The sequence below is a fragment of the Furipterus horrens genome, unplaced genomic scaffold (genome assembly GCF_987537825.1).
Source record: "Furipterus horrens unplaced genomic scaffold, mFurHor1.1.pri manual_scaffold_11, whole genome shotgun sequence".
Classification (NCBI taxonomy): Eukaryota; Metazoa; Chordata; class Mammalia; order Chiroptera; family Furipteridae; genus Furipterus; species Furipterus horrens.
Genome location: NW_028327181.1, coordinates 86163921 through 86179925, shown reverse-complemented (window position 1 = coordinate 86179925; position 16005 = coordinate 86163921). Strand labels below are relative to the sequence as shown.

Sequence of the window (16005 nt, the reverse complement as noted above, 5' to 3'; positions counted from 1 at the left end):
CCTAATAGTGTTCAAGTAGTAAAATGTGGACTGTTCCTTAGGGACTTCATTAGGAAATACAAGTTGGTACCACAATGGAAAAGGTATTTGGCAGTATGCTGTCCCCCCTGCCTGTGAACTTGAGGACAAAGACCAAGACCACATTTTGTTTATCTTTTGTTCTCCATCTGAGCATGGTGCCAGGCTCTGCATAAATACCCAGTAAAAGTGGAGTGGATTAAAGGCCCTACAACTGAGTCAGAGGGGTGGACTCGGTAATTCCACTTGGGAAACTTCCTAAGGCAACATTTCTAAGTACAAACTCTCAAAAAGAAGCAACTTAAATGTACGAGTTGCTTTCTGTAAAAGTGAAAAGTTAGAAATAACCTAATAGTCCAAATCTAAAGGATTAGTCAAGTAAATTGTGTGGCCCTTTAAACGAGGATGGTAGGCATCCATTCTTTAAAGGAACACAAAGTTTGAAATAACACAGAACTGTTACAGGGCTGGAAGGAAATTTGCCAAAATGGCAATAGGGTTGTGTTTGGGTGATGAAACCCTGGGTTTTTAAAACATTTCTAAGCTCCAGCTCTGAGATGGGTGCGAGGGTGCCTGTGAGGCCATGGGATCATGGAGCTCAGAGCGTTACCTTTGCCTCATTGACACTGTAGTTCTTCAGAGCCTCTCTACCTACTCTTACCAAGGTCTCACCTCAAAACCCATTTGTTCCATGCTTTTATAGCAAAAAAGATATCTAAGACCAAGTATTAGGAATCTTGAGATCAGTACGTGTATGGGTCTCTCCTAATTCATCTACCTTCTCCTTTCTAACCTTGTGCTAATACGAACCAGATTAAGCCTGAATATCATCATTAGCTAACTTTTACTGAGTGTTTACCATGTACTAGACCCTATTCTTTACTCTTTATGTAGTTGTAAATTACTAATAGCAAAAGTCTTGAGGGTAGATACTATTATTCTACTCCTTTTACAGATGAAGAAACTGAGGCACAAAGATATTGGTGAGACCTGGATTCAGTCTGAAACTTAGAACTCTTGCTTTTTCAACTACTGCACCCTATTGCCTCCTTGAACTGGGCAAGCTGGATAGGTAAAACCAAACATGGGCATAAGCCTTTTTGGGAAGAGCGAGTTGTTACTTAGCATCAAGGTTAATGAAACACCGGGAATCTATCTGGCAGTGACTTGATATAAACAGTCAAGTTCTTTCCCCCTATTTATATCCCAATACTATAAAGTAACTTAAGAGCCTTTTCTTTTCCATTTAGATTTTAAGGTTCTTTGTTTTGGTGGCGGTCCGTTTCTCGTTGTAATTAACACCTTGAAAACTAGATTTCTATACAAACCTTTATGTCAGCTGCCCCTTTCTTCCCTTAGAAAAAAATGGCTGTGATTGCAAAGCATCCCTGTTTGCCGTGAACTCTTTGAAGAAAGGGGATCATAAAAGACCAGGCACGTTAACCAAGCTTAGTATGGATTAGTCCTTGAAAGTTGGGGGCAAAGGGTAACTGGGGAGAATCCAGGCCTGGGTTGCTGTCATGTGTCCATTTCTTGAGGCAGCTGCTCTCATGATGACGTGGCAGCCAGTTTTGTTCCGAACTTCATAGCTCCCACGATGCACAGCTGCTCTAAGAAAGGTTGGCCTCCCTTCAGGCCTGCCTTTCCTGCCTGCCTTTCTTCGTTTTCCTTTCTCTCCTTTTCTCCTCCTTTCCTTCTTCCTTTGTTAAAATATATATATATTAAAATGCAGAAGTCTTAGTTATACCATTCAATAACTTCTAACACCACGCCTTCTGCCCCAGCTCCTCCCCTCCTACCCATCTGGATGAGTATTTCTTCTTTAAGTCCTTGGTGGTCAGACTTCCATACAGTTCTGCTTTCTGGCAGTTCTGGTTCTTTTTTGTTTTGAAGTTAGTTGTGATTCTTCTTATGGTGGTGCACAGAGGAGAAGCATGTCTACCTACGCCTCTATCTTGGCCAGAAATCTGTATAGGAATCTTTTAACTCTTTACATCATTGCTTCATTTTAGGTAGAATTTAAAGTTCCTTAATGAACCAAATTGCCACAGTCAGCTCTTTGATTTTGGTAATACTGATATAATAGTCATTGTTTATTGTGCAACTAGAAACTGCCAAGTAGTGTACTATATGCTTTACATTTGTTCTCACTGAATTCTGGTAACAGTCCCATGAGGTCAGTAATATAATCCCTACTTTTACAGGTGAAAAAATTGGGGCTCAGAGATGAAACTTCCCTAAAACTGACAAATCTGGGATTTGAAATGCACATCATCCTTTAAAAATCCTTTCTTCTTCCTATGGTGTCAGTTACAGCTGTAAGAATGCTAAAAAAAACTTGTTTTTTTCTCATGAAAACATCATGAAATTATTCCCATCAAAAGACAGCTATTACTTTTGTCCAGTGAGGAAGTCCCAGAGGGCCAGTGCTACGTGGCAGTCATGCTTGGGCTAAGGAAAGCAGAGTACACGGTCTTAAACTCCAGATTGTGACTCCTTGGTATTTACTTAAGCTGGAAGTTACATCAGCAAACTTTTATATTCCCCTTTCTTTTTATATGCGCCCTTTATGCATGGACTTAGACTCCCTCTTGTGGTCGAAGCGTATCTCCTCTAGCTACAGACTGGAAACCCAGAAGCAAAAACTGTCTATTTTAGTGAGACAAGTGAATTGTTATCTAAAGCTCTTATCTCGTGGATATGGGTTGAAGTTTAGTAGGTTTGGAACAAGGAAAGACTCAGTCCTGGAAAACAAAACTAATCCATCTCTGCCATATAAAATCTATGAGAGAAGACATTCTCCTGGCCTCTAGTCAATGGAAAATTGCACAGGCTCTTTGATTCCACTATTATGTCAGTTAAATACAAATTCTAACGTGCTGCTTTTCAATGTGACATAAGCAGTGAATTCCAGAGTACGTCCTGTTGCTGTTTAATAATGACAGCGTTTTGATCATCTCGCCAGTCTCCACGGCGTTTTAGAGACAGAACTTTCATCCTGTCTTGCATGACAGTCCTCTGGTGACAGAGGTGGATGTGGTTAGTAGAATGCCCCTCGACAAAGGTGTCCACGTCGTAATCCTTGGACACAGAGTTTATTACCTTATGTGGTAAAACGGGACTTCCCAGATGGGATTAAGTTAAAGGTCTTCAGATGGGGAATTTATCCAGGATAATCCAGGTGGGCCCAGTGTCATCACAAGGATCCTTAGACGAGGAAGGCAGGAGAGAGAATGAGAAAAAGGGGTAAGACAGTCGAGGCAGAGAAAGAAGGATTGGCAGGTGCTATGCTATTGGCTTTGAAGATGAAAAATGAGACCGTGATCCAGGAAGTATGCAGGTGGGCTCTAGGGAAAGAGACAGATTCTCCCCTAGGATTTCCATAGGGAATGCAGAATTCTGACCTCCAGAATTGTCAGAGAATAAGTTTGTGTTGTTTTAAGTGACTAAATTTGTGCAAATCTATTACAGCATCAATAAGGGAAACTACCCAAAACATTGTGACCAAGAATGGTAACCCAAGCCAAAAGTCTGGAATTGCTTGTGGAACTTGTAACTAGATCACTTTTTTAAAAAAGATTGTATTTATTTATTTTTAGAGAGGTGAAGGGAGGGAGAAAGAGAGGGGGAGAAACATCGGTATGTGAGACACATGAATCGGTTGCCTCTCACACACACCCAACTAGAGACCTGGCCCGCAACCCAGGCATGTGCCCTGACGAGGAATCGAACCAGCGACCTTTAGGTTTGTAGGCGGGTGCTCAGTCCACTGAGCCACACCAGCCAGGGCTAGATCACTTTTATATCAGTCAAATTAGGCTAGGTTCTGCTGTGATTACAAACCAGAACATCCCCCCCCACACACACACCTTAGCAATGTAAAGCAACAGAGCTTTATTTCTTGCTCCTACTACATCCATGCCCATCTCACTGAGGGACCTAGGCTGGCCACCTCTGCCATGTGGCATACAGCTGGTCACAGTGCGAGGGTCAAGGGAACATCACGAATAGCCCATTAGTCTTAGAAGCTTCCTTCCAGAAGAGGCACACGTTTATGCTCAGACTGCTGACCATGCAGGTTGCACGACCATGCCTAACTTAAGGGAAGGAAAATGAGAATATTGTGTGTCTCCTTAACAGTGATTTTCTTGGACATCGTTTCAGCAATTTATTATTGTCTATAGATTCAGGATTATATATCCCAGTCTGACTCTGGCACTTGTTAATTGTTTAATATAACTTTTTTAAAAATCTTATTAAATGCATGAAATAGTTCCTGATTAAAGTAAATGATGTTAATTTAAGGTGGCCTGCAGAGGGCGTACCTTCTCCCAGAGTCACAGCCACTGATGAGTGTGTCTCCCTGTTCTGCGCACTACAACAATGCCTCTGCTTACAGGGTGTATTTATAAAGGCTAATCTTATCATTTGAAAGATTAATTTAACCACAGGGCAATTTATGCAGAGCATTATAATTTTCACTGGAGATTACGATACGACCTTTTCATTTTTTGCTTCCCTTATCTCTTGGTAAACAGAGATATTAAAAGGATTTTGTTAATTTGATTAAGATTCACAGTTTTCCCAGATTCTAATGACTTCTCAAATAGTCCTTATTCAGTAACACGATAAGTATTTTTAATGTAGATTACAGATATGCTACTGTGTTTTTAACCTCTTCAAAAAATGTTAGTTTCATTTGTCAAAATGAATAACTGTGATGATCACCTGGGGCATATTATCCTTCCCAGAGCCCTTTCCTGTGTCCCCGAGGCCCCACCCAGCACCAGCTGAGGGAGGAGGGAGCGCAAATGAAATGGTTACCATTTTACAGATGACAGAATTGGACAGCAAACGAACAGCAATACCACTTGCTCCTAGATTTGACGAAAGTGGCCATGATTGCACTAAAAAAGAAAAGCAAAGCCACCCTCTGCTCGGTTAAGGCCATGTGGGTTTCCCGCGGTCACCTAGGGCAGCGTGCTGGCGCTCGCAGTTGGAACGTTCTCCCCTTTCTTCTTGAAGGACTGTCCTTCCTCAGGTGTGATTTGAATGGATCCAGCTCAGGTTAGTGTAAGAAAGGTTTGTAGAGCTAGGACATGGTTTACTGTTTCACATTAGAAAGGGATAGGGAAGCATCGTATATAATTACACATTTTTCTAGGAAGGAGCCTTTTTTTTCTGGGGAAGAATAATACAATTTCGCAAATACAAAAAGAGTGTAGTAACTTCTCAGTGATTCAGCCTTAAATAACAGAAAATGTAGCTATTATTTTGGCAGGAATTTCCACTGTTCTGGGTCACCTCAGTATCCATGAGGACAAAGCAGCCAGCGCACCCCGCTCCCAGATCCTTGAGGGCGCACTGCAGCCCCCACTCAGGATCACACCGCAGTACCTGTGCAGGCTTCAGCCAGGGCATCTCTCTCAGTCCAAACTGGCGACCCTGCAACTTTTTCACACTTGACTTACACTGCTCTTGTTTTTGGTTCTCAAGACAGTTGTTTTGACCTTTTTACTTGATTCCTGTAACTCCCTTCCATTTTGACTTTCTTTCCCATCTGCTTTAGTCCTTGGCTTTTTGAGGTCCTTTATGTCTGTCCTAGGAGGAGCCACTATCTTGGCTTGCTCAGGACAGAGGGATTTCCTCAGAGCTAGAACCGGAACAGCCTCGGACAAACCAGCAGATTGGTTGCCCCGGTCTGTTGTAGCCACATGTGGAAGTTCTGTATGATGGGGTCTCAGGCATCTCTTCTTGACTCCGTGCTCAGTGACATCACATTGGTAGTTTGAAATCAAGCATGTGGGAGTACTTATACCATGGAAATCAGCAAATGCTACAAATTAGGGTTTGACTTGTTTTGTTGATTGTTTAGACTTAAGAAGGTTATAAAGAAAATGTGAGTAATGCAGATTAAACTTAAAAGTATGCTGGGTCTGGGAGCCATCGTATTGTGAATAGAACAAAAAGTTGAGGAAGCATTCTCCAGCATTCAAGAACTATTGGTTTGGCCAAAAAGTCTGTTTAGTTTTTTCTGTAAAATAAAAGGCACATTTTTCATTTCCACCAATAAATTTATTGATTTGGATATTTTGAGTATGTCGTCTGTCTCCCGCTATTGGCTTCTAGTGGGTAGAGGCCAGGGTGCTGCTAAACATCTTCCAATGGATAAGACAGCCCCACAGCAAAGAATTATTTGGCCAAAATGTCAACAGTACAAGAAACTTCACAGACCACTTTTGACACATTTGATCAGTCACAGCACCTTCTCCATACACTGCATAAATCTTTTTGTGTGTGTGTCAGTTGCATTTTTACCTTTCTTGAAATAGTAAAGCATAATATACCAGAAATGTGTATTTTCTTATGTCTTCAGTATTAAAATGGCTGCACAAAAAATTCACCAATTTTGATGTTTTTTTAAAATGCACACTGATATGACAGCTATCACAGTACAATCTAACAAAATTGTTTTGACGTTAAAAGACAACTAAGCACTACTAGAGCCATCATGCGGAAAAAACTAAACTTTAGCCAACCAGTATTATCTGATTCAGCAAAGAACACAAGTTTGACAGACGAGTGAAATTCTGGAGTATGTCTTCACTGTTTCACTTTAGTCTTAGTCCTTACCATGAAAACATCAATCAACATTCACCTCAGAACTATACTCTTCCGTTAAAGCAAGTGTAGGTTGACTATGGATCCAGGAGTTGGGCAAAAATTCTCAAAAGAAAGTCTTCTGTGTGAATCAAGTGGCTATGGTATTTGCAATAAAGATGATTGTATATTTTATTATTATTTGTAAATTGAGTACTACACATCCTTTATATCAGTGAAATTTATAGTAAATTAGTGTGTGTGTGTGTGTGTGTACTTTTTCCACTTTGGAAAGTTGGTTTCTGTTTTTTTTTATCCTCACCTGAGGACATTTTTTTTCCATTACTGAGAGAAAGACAGAGAGAGAGAGAGAGAGACGCTGATTGGTTGCCTTCTCAAAAATGCCCCGACTGGGGCTTGAACCCACAACCTTTTTGATCTGTGGGACGATGGTCCAACCAACTGAGCCACAACTGGCCAGGGCTGGAAAGTCAAGTTCTTAATGGTGGGAAGGGGGGCTATTTTTTCCCCCAGATTGGCCAGGGATCCTGCTATACATCCTCTAATGCAGAGGACAGGCCCCACGACAAAGAATTATCCGAGTTAAAATGTCAGTGTTGGCAAGTTTGAGAAACTCTGCGGTAGGGCATATATAAGCAAGATTAATTGGTTTAGATATATCTAAAACTTCTTCACATTGAGAATCCAACACTTCTAAATCTTTTTTTTTTTTTGCTGTTTTTGTTATTCATGTGTTTTTCTTAACTGAGGAATAACTTACATACAATGAAATGCACTGATCTTAAATGTATAGTTAGATGAGGTTTGACAAATGCATACAGCCATGTAGCCCACACCCCATCAGCAAGCATACAGAGTATTTTCCTCAACCCCTAGAGTTCCGTGTGCTCACTTCCCAATCAGTCCCCTGATCTGATTCCAAAACATCCAGTGATCTGTTTTCCCTAGATTTCTGTCACCATAGATGTGCCTGTCTTAGAACTTCATGTAAATGAAATTATATAATATATATAGTGATCTATATCTGGGTTCTTCTGCTTAGCATGTTTCAAAAAGTCATCTATGTTGTTTATGTGTCAGTTTGATCTCTTTTACCACTGAGTAATATTCCATTGTATTAATATTACCATGGTTTTTAAAAGTCCATTTTATTGTTTATAGGGACATGCTGTTTCCAGTTTGGCTAATAAGAATAGAACTGTTATGAGCACTTCTTGTGCAAGATGTTTGTTAACATATGTTTTCATTTCTCTTGGATAAGTGTCTAGGAGTGGAATTGCAAGTTTGTATAGTAAATGTATATTTTAACTTTCAAGAAATTAACAGCTTTCCAAAGTTGGGACCTGCCCTTTTGCTCATTGGACCGGAGGGAAGTTGTCGATAATACACACCTGATTAATCATTATCCAATTAAAACCCTTAATGGCTTCCCAGGATAAAGTCTCAACCCCTTATATTCCTTTCAAGGCCTCATGCTCCGGTTCCATCTCTTACCCCTTTCATAAGCTTGGCTCCTATGCCTTAGATTTCTTCTCATACCCAGTCTTTTGCTTGGATCCTTTGCCTGGGCTGCTTGCTCTACATAGAATAAGTATTCTTCCTTCCCCTAACTCATCCTCCCCACCCCCTTCACTCAGATATAGCCATCAGGACTCTGCCAAGTTGTTTCTAAGTTTTAGGAAGTGTTCTCTGCCAGCAGGTTCCTTTCCCATTGGTTGAAAAAGGTCCCCTCTCTCCCACCCCGGGTGCCCTGGCACCAGTACTTACCCCTAGTATGGCTTTCATCACACTGTGCTGCCTGAGATCCGCTTGGCTCTTATGCTGGACTGAGTTCTCGGAGGACAGGGACTGTTTTTTTGCTCATGCTAGCATCCCTAGTACCGGGAACACACAGGGACTCAGTAAACATTTGGGAAATTAAGTAATTGTATTGATGGTATACGACAGTTTAGCCCTGACCAGTGTGGCTCAGTTGGTCGGGCGTTGCGCTGCAAAGTGAAAGGTTGCCGGTTCAATACCCGGTCGGAGCACATACCTAGCTTGCGGGCCTGGTGCCCAGTTGGGGTGCAAGCAAGCAACAGATCAGTGTTTCTCCCCCTTTCTTCCTCCCTCCCTCCCCCTCTCTCCAAAAATAAATAAAATTTTAAGAAGAGAAAGAGAGTTTACTTAATCTGCTATTGGACCTTTTGGGGATGAGTGATCAGGGAGTGAAGCCAGCAGCCTTTGGAATTACCAGGTTCTTACCCATTTATCTTGTTTTCACAGCCTGATGAAAACTCACTGGATTTTTCCTCTTGTATGCTGCGGCCTGGCATTAAAAATGCTCAGGACCTTGCTTGTGGGGTTTGTCTGTTAAATGTGGACTCCAGGAGCCGGGTAAGTCGCATGCCCTTCCCCTGCCAATGGCATGTGCTTTCCGAACATGACCTGGGGGGCAGCCCCATTTAGGTCACGTCACTACAAGGTCTGTGCCAGAGGTGGTGGGGATTTCACGAAGCCCTGAAATCTGACCACAGAAATAGACATACTGTTTCAAAGGGGTGCGGGGGAAGCTGTGGAGGGGAAGCGGGCTGTGTGCGTTGAGCGGTGGCACCCTGTGCTCAGTGGGGCAGCAAAGAGAAGAGGACTCGTTTGCAGGCAGGAGGCTCTGTTCTGGGAATTTTGTTGACCTTATGGTCTCAACGTTATTTCAGAAAGAAGAGAAGCCTGCAGAGGAACATCCTAAAAAAGTATGAACCAGTTCCACATTATCTTAGTGTCTCCGTCTTAATTTCGAGCATGGAAGGCAAATCAGATGATTCCACTGCCACCCTGAACCATTCCAATCATGAATCCTTTACTGAGTCACCTTTGTTCCCCTAATGTTTGATTTAGTCAGCTGTCTGTGTGGCTCCACGTCTGTCGCGTTTGCATGCTGGTGTCTCGTAATAGGCTTCTACTGTTGTGGGTATTTTTGTCTGTGACGAGCTGGGTAACAGAATGAGCAACTCCTGGAAGACTCCAAGTTACAGCAACACACAGAACGAGATCAAAGAGCTGCAGGATTTAGCCATTATCAGACAAAAAACAAATTGGGTTTTATTAGAGTTTTGTTTTACTTATTTGTAGTGCTTTAAAGAGCACCCCAAGATGTGATCGTGGTTACGAGTGGCTGGCCCTAACTCACCTATAAGCAGTACTCATCTGGAAATAATTCTCATGTGTTTAATATCTTCTTTTTATCAAACCCTGTACCTTTCTGGCCTTTTTAATTATGTTGATTCAGTTATCAGTTCCCAGTGGCATTGGACCCTAACAATTGGTCATCTTTTGTTTTCTTTCATGATAGTACTGCAATTAGTCACCAAAACTTAAGAGATTACATGTTACAGTCAAATGCCAGCCTTCAGGGAACAGCTTCCTTCAGCACTGGAATAAAAATTAACCGCAGCCTTTAGCTATTTTAGTTCCCCATATCATGACACCCTCCTGCCCCCCGCCCCAGACTCTGCCTTTTCTGTGAAAGATCTGGCCTTCTTTTGCTGAAATTGGGTTTAATGATAAAGATTTTCTTATATCTTTAGTTAGCAGCAAAACACTTTCTGGCCCGAATTTCTATAGCCACCTGCTCAGCTTTTGTATGTGTGCCAGGTCAGCCTCGGCCTCTGTGCCCTGGAGAAGTGAGCGTGCTGGTTGCTGATCAGCTCTTAGGTGCAGAAGCCTGACTTGCTCCACGTGTCTGTTTATTCCCGGCAGGCGTTCAACTCAGAAACAGACAGCTTCAAGCTGGCTTATGGAGGACACCAGTATCACGCCAGCTGTGCCAACTTCTGGATCAACTGTGTTGAACCCAAACCTCCTGGCCTCATCCTGCCTGATTTGCTCTGAAAAGCTCCTCTGTGAAGTACCAGCTGTTTTGTTGTTGTTTTTTTTGTCACACCCATGAGTGACAGGGACCAATGAACAGAATGCAGGTACTGCAAAATTCACCTCCATGAATTCATATGAAGAACTCCCCAAGAGGTGGGCATGAAAAAGCTGCAGAAGTTCCTAGTCATTCCTACAAATGACCTTGGTCCCCTGGTTCCCACCGCCAGTCTTTGGGACTTGTGGTAAAATTGCCCTACGCAGACTGCGTGTGGCACCAGAAGTTTGCTAACTCATCTCCAGTTCTCTTAAGGTGTTTTAAAATACGGACCACAACTTTATCTAAGGAATAATTTGCTGCTGCAGTATTGAAACTGTGAAGAACTGACATTTGAAGAAAATTAAATTATTGTCGTAGGACTGAAAATGGCAAGAATGTATTGAGCCAGTGCTTATTTATATGTAGAACACTTATCGTCCTGTGAGGTAGAGCGCATTTATCCGCATTTAGTGTGTTAACATCTGCAATGAATAAAGAGGGGAAATTGTGATTAAACTAAATGTTCTCTTTACAGAAGAAGTCCTGTCCATCTCTATTGAACAGTGCAGGTAGGTATGGGCAGATTTACTGACTTTGCTGACGCAGTTGAACCAATTCTCTACTCTTCATTCATTTCTAAAATATCAACTTTCAGGAAGACTTTTTCTCATAACAGGTCTAGGCACTTAGCAGTGGAGAATTTTCATTTTGACAGAGGCCCAGCTCCTTGAGTATCAAAATGAATATCCTTCCCCTGAGGAGCCTTCACAGAAAACCTGTTTTACATCACACACAGACTGTGAACATGGTACTTTCTTCAGACAAGATTTGGAAAGGGAGCTGAATAAAATCTTTTTTGCAGTGGCTTCTGTCCAAACTTCCAAAAATGACCGCACAAATGCCAGCGCTGCCTGACTTTGTAGCATCTGCATGAGAGATCTGAAAATCCTGGGTTAGGTGGTGGAGTGCCCGGCATAGGGAGGCAAATAATACAATGTGCGCTTATGGTAAAGGTAACAGAACTTAGAAGCAGTGGGAGAAATTTGTTCAAAAACAGCTCTGAATTTTAGAAGGAAAAGGCTCATGCTATTGTAGGAAATTTTGCCACTTAAACTAAAAGCATAAAATCAAGGAGGAAAGCCAAGAAGGTCAAGACTATGTTATTCCTAGGCAGAGCATGCCAATCTAGGTCACACATCTCTCTAAATTGTTAGTTGCGTCATGAAGATATTTTGAATTTTTTAAAATATATTTTATTGATTATGTTGTTACAGTAGTTCCAATTATTTTCCCCTTTGCTCCCCTCTGCCCAGTGCCCCCCTTCATTCCAGCAATCCCACCCCCCCTTAGTTCATGTCCATGGGTCGTGCATATAACTTCTTTGGCTTCACCCTTTCCTATGTTGTTCTTAACTTCCCCCTGTCTATTTTGTACCAACCAATTATGCTTCTTAATCCCTGCACCATTTCCCCATTTCTCCCCCTTCCCCCTCCCAGCTGATAACCTTCCAAATGATCCCCATACCTATGATTTTGTTCCTATTCTGGTTTGCTTAGTTGGATTTTGTTTTTATTTTTTAGATTCAAATGTTGTTGATAGTTGTGTTTGTTGTCATTTTAATGTTCATAGTTTTGATCTTATTTTTCTTAAGTCCCTTTAACATTTCATATAATAATGGCTTGGTGATAATGAACTCTTTTAGCTTTACCTTGTCTGGGAAGCACTTCATCTGGCCTTCCATTCTGAATAATAGCTTTGCTGGATAGAGTAATCTTGGCTGTAGGTCCTTGCTTTTCATCACATTGAATACTTCTTGCCAGTTTCTTCTTATCTGCAAAGTTTCTTTTGAGAAATCAGCTGATAGTCTTATAGGAACCCCTTTGTAGATAACTCTCCACTTTTCTCTTGCTGCTTTTAGGATTCTCTCTTTATCTTTCACCTTCGGCATTTTAATGATGATGTGTCTTGGTGTGGTCCTCTTTAGGTCTAGCTTGTTTGGGACTCTCTTTGCTTCCTGGACTTGTATGTCTAGTTCCTTCGCCAAATTATGGAGGTTTTCCTTCATTATTTTTTCACATAAGTTTTCAATTTCTTGCTCTTCCTCTTCTCCTTCTGGCACCCCTATGATTTGGATGTTGGTACGTTTAACGTTTACCCAGAGGTTCCTAAGCCTCTCCTCATTTTTTTCAATTCTTGTTTTTTCATTCTGTACTGGTTGTTTTTTCTTCCCTGTGTTCCAAGTCATTGATTTGGACCCCGGTTTTGTTTTCTTCCCTTCACCATTGGTTTTGTGTGGATTTTCCTTCGTTTCACTGAGCATAGCCTTCACTTCTTCCCTTATGCGTTTGCCATATTCAAGCATACCTGTCAAGCCTGTGAGCATCTTCATCACCAGTGTTTTGAACTCTGCACTTGTTAGGTTGCCTATCTCCTCGTCATGTAGTTCTCCCACTGGAACCTTGATCCATTCCCACTTTTGGGCCATACTTCTCTGTCTTCTCATCTTGACAGGCTCCTGTGTTTGTCTGCCTCTGTGTCTTAGGTACAGCTGTCGCTCCTGTTACGTTGTAAGTGGCAGAGCCTTAGGAATTCGTCAGTACAGGGTGACCCATTTCACCACGTTGTGGTGCTGTATGTGGGGGAGGGGTCTGAGAAGGAACAATGCCACTTGCCCACTACTCACCCCTTTTCCAGGCACTTCTCCCACGTCCGTATGGGACTGGCGCTCCTCTAGCTGCTGCCCTGGCCATCATTCCCAGAGTGGGTGTGTCTGCGGATGTTCTAGGACCATGGAGGTCCTTTAAACAAGCGGACTCTGCTGAGAGACCAGCAGTTTCTGCCTCCACCCCAACCCCCACTGGTTTGCACAGTCAGAGGCAATGAGGCTTGATTTTCCCCAGTGCTGGGACAGTTAGCTGTGCGTCCTGGTCTGGGGCTGGGAGTGCTCCCCAGGTGTCCCTCCTGACTTTAAATCGTGTAACTGCTTTCTGCCCGCCTGCCGCCACAACTACCACACCGTGTCCTCTCCACCCTGGCTCCGCCCATCCGACCTGTCTGGATGAGTACGTCTTCTGTATATCTTTTTGTTGGACTTTGTGCAGCTTGATTTTCTGGAACTTCTGGTTACTTCTGGTTTTGCGGTAGTTTTATTCCTTCTTAGTTGTGGAGGGAGATGCAGCGTGTCTGTCTGTGCCTCCATCTTGGCCAGAAGTCCCAAGATATTTTGAATTTTATGTTTTACTTTGTATGACTTATGCTTTCTGACCTAGACTTAGTTTTTATTTGTGAACTGAAAAATTTGGTTTTGCCTATATAATTGCTGCTTTACATAATTAAGAATTACTGTCCCTTCTCAGGACAAAACTTGAGGGAAATGTTTTATTCCATCTTACACCTTCTACCTCCATCTGCCTCAAAAAAGGTATAAAACATATCTCATTAAACAGAGATTGGCGAGGCTCTTGCTTTATGTCGCTGCACACCAGAATGCAGAAAAGTGCTTATGAGATAAACCTGTTTTTCTCCTTTGCTCTACTTGATACCGTCTCTGTGTACTAAGCACTGAGACAGCGGTCTCTGAATTGTTACCTTTTTTTTGAAGCCTTTCCCCTCCACAGGACTAGTGAGGTGGTCTTAACACACGTGGGCAGGTTTCTGGCAGGCTTCTCCTGAGACCTCTGTGCAGCCATTAGGGTTTCAAATGGCACCCAAATTCAAGCAGGTTTCTAATTGGTTCTGTACATGCCATAACAGACCGTAACAAAATCCACCTTTGCCATAAGAGTGCCTCCCAGCCTGAGAGAACGTACACTGTGGATACTTGTTATTTTTTTGGAAGTGCTGTATGCATTTTTCTGTCACAATGGCTTATGTCAATAACATTTTTTAAAGTGTGCTCACCTGCTAACTAGATTGGTTTCCATTCCTAGGTATAGTCCAGAATGCCTTACATAACATTTCTAATTACTGCTGACCTTACCAAGTATGGTAGGTTCAGTCACTCCGTGGGAGGTGCAAGAGGAAAATTACAGCAAACATCAACAGAGCCTTTGCTATGAAAAGTATGCGTTACTTCCAGTTTCTGTCCTAATAATAGAAGTGTTTTATTATTACCACCAATAAGGATTTGGGGAGTATGGAATCCCATTGCATTGATACCATTTATGCGTTTATTAAAATGACTCAGCATTGCATTCAGCTTCACCTCAGCTCTTGTTAGCCAAGAGCCCAGTGTCCGTGGAAACAGTAACCAAGGTTACTTATTTCCATACTGTGTACTGCGCTGGCAGCTTCATCCCACGGCTTGAGTGGCAATTAATAAGCTCTTCTTTAAAAATTGTACTTTGACTTTAAAATTGTCATGGCATAGTGTGTAATTTTTGTTTGGACGTGCTTAAAGTAGAAATGGCACGGGGTATGTTAAGTTATTATCTGTGTTTTATTTTTCCTGTGGTACCCTATAGAGGCTGCGTATTTTAAATTGAACATTTTGAGGTTGCTTATTTTTTGTTGTTTGCTTGAAGATGCCTTCTACTTGCTTTTTATTTAATGACAAGCGTGTTCTTAAGCTTTGCAAAGATTATAGGGCCTTTACATTACAGAAATTGCCCTACCACCTTCTGGGTCACACACCATCCTTGGTGACCAGCTAATAAACTCTGGCGTTTAGAATAGAAAGGTGTTAGGTATCCCTGGTGCTACAAATGCTCTTATTACGTCCCAGTAGTAGTGCTTGCCAGGATTTCTGCAGGAAATTTTCTTAATTACCAAGAACATCTGTCAAGAGGTGTTTTCTTACCGTACTTTAGACTTTTATCCAGAGATGATGAGACTTACTTTGCCTTCATACTGAAGAAGCCATAGACTCCACAGGCACAGGGTTATTTTGTTGTTCTTTTGATTTTTGATCATGTGTTGATGTAGCACTTATGGTTCCTCTGACTTCCCATAAACTATTAATTTTATTTGAATTTTTCTATTTAGACAATAATGGTGCATATTTATAAAAGTGGGCAAATGGTATGAGACAAGAAAAGGGAGAATTTGGATGGAAACCACCTGCCACAGACCAGGTAAAATCCAGCAAATATAATTTATATAAATATGCAGCAACTGGCGTTATGTTCATGTCTTCTTGTCAAAATAGACCAAAAAATCTAGAAATTCATTCCATAAATAAGCTTAGCTACCTGGCAAATGAAGTAAAAAAAAAAAAAAAAAAATAGAACAAAAACCTGCTGGCTGTGCCAAGTGGCTACCCTATCTAAAAGGAAGGGGCAGCCTGGTAATGCCCAGTGGCTTCTCAGGAATATGGAACAGAGGAGAATTAAATCACCGAGTCCCTGATGAGCTGTGATACTTATTAGGAGCAGCTGAAACTTTGTCCAGGTTTCCACAGGGGAAGCTATTGTTACTTGCTTATCACCTGTATTAAGATTTGGTTTAGGGCATTTGTGTGTGTGAATAGTTGAGCAAAGGTG

At 41.8% G+C, this 16005-nt stretch overlaps 1 protein-coding gene across 14 annotated transcripts in view; it reads left to right on the top strand.

Annotated features, from left to right (window-relative positions):
* Positions 1-11792, top strand: part of SYNRG (synergin gamma) — a 68349-nt gene extending 56557 nt beyond the window's left edge. For 11 of the 14 annotated variants that reach the window (XM_090257414.1, XM_090257404.1, XM_090257417.1 and 8 more), the window contains 3 exons: positions 8905-9015; positions 9333-9368; positions 10375-11792. In XM_090257414.1, the coding sequence (XP_090113540.1) occupies positions 8905-9015; positions 9333-9368; positions 10375-10506 (279 nt within the window). In that variant the 3' untranslated portion in view covers positions 10507-11792. The remainder of the gene's footprint in view (positions 1-8904; positions 9016-9332; positions 9369-10374) is intronic. The other 3 variants (XM_090257416.1, XM_090257415.1, XM_090257405.1) reach the window with 1 other exon arrangement.
* The last annotated feature ends 4213 nt before the right edge of the window (positions 11793-16005 follow it).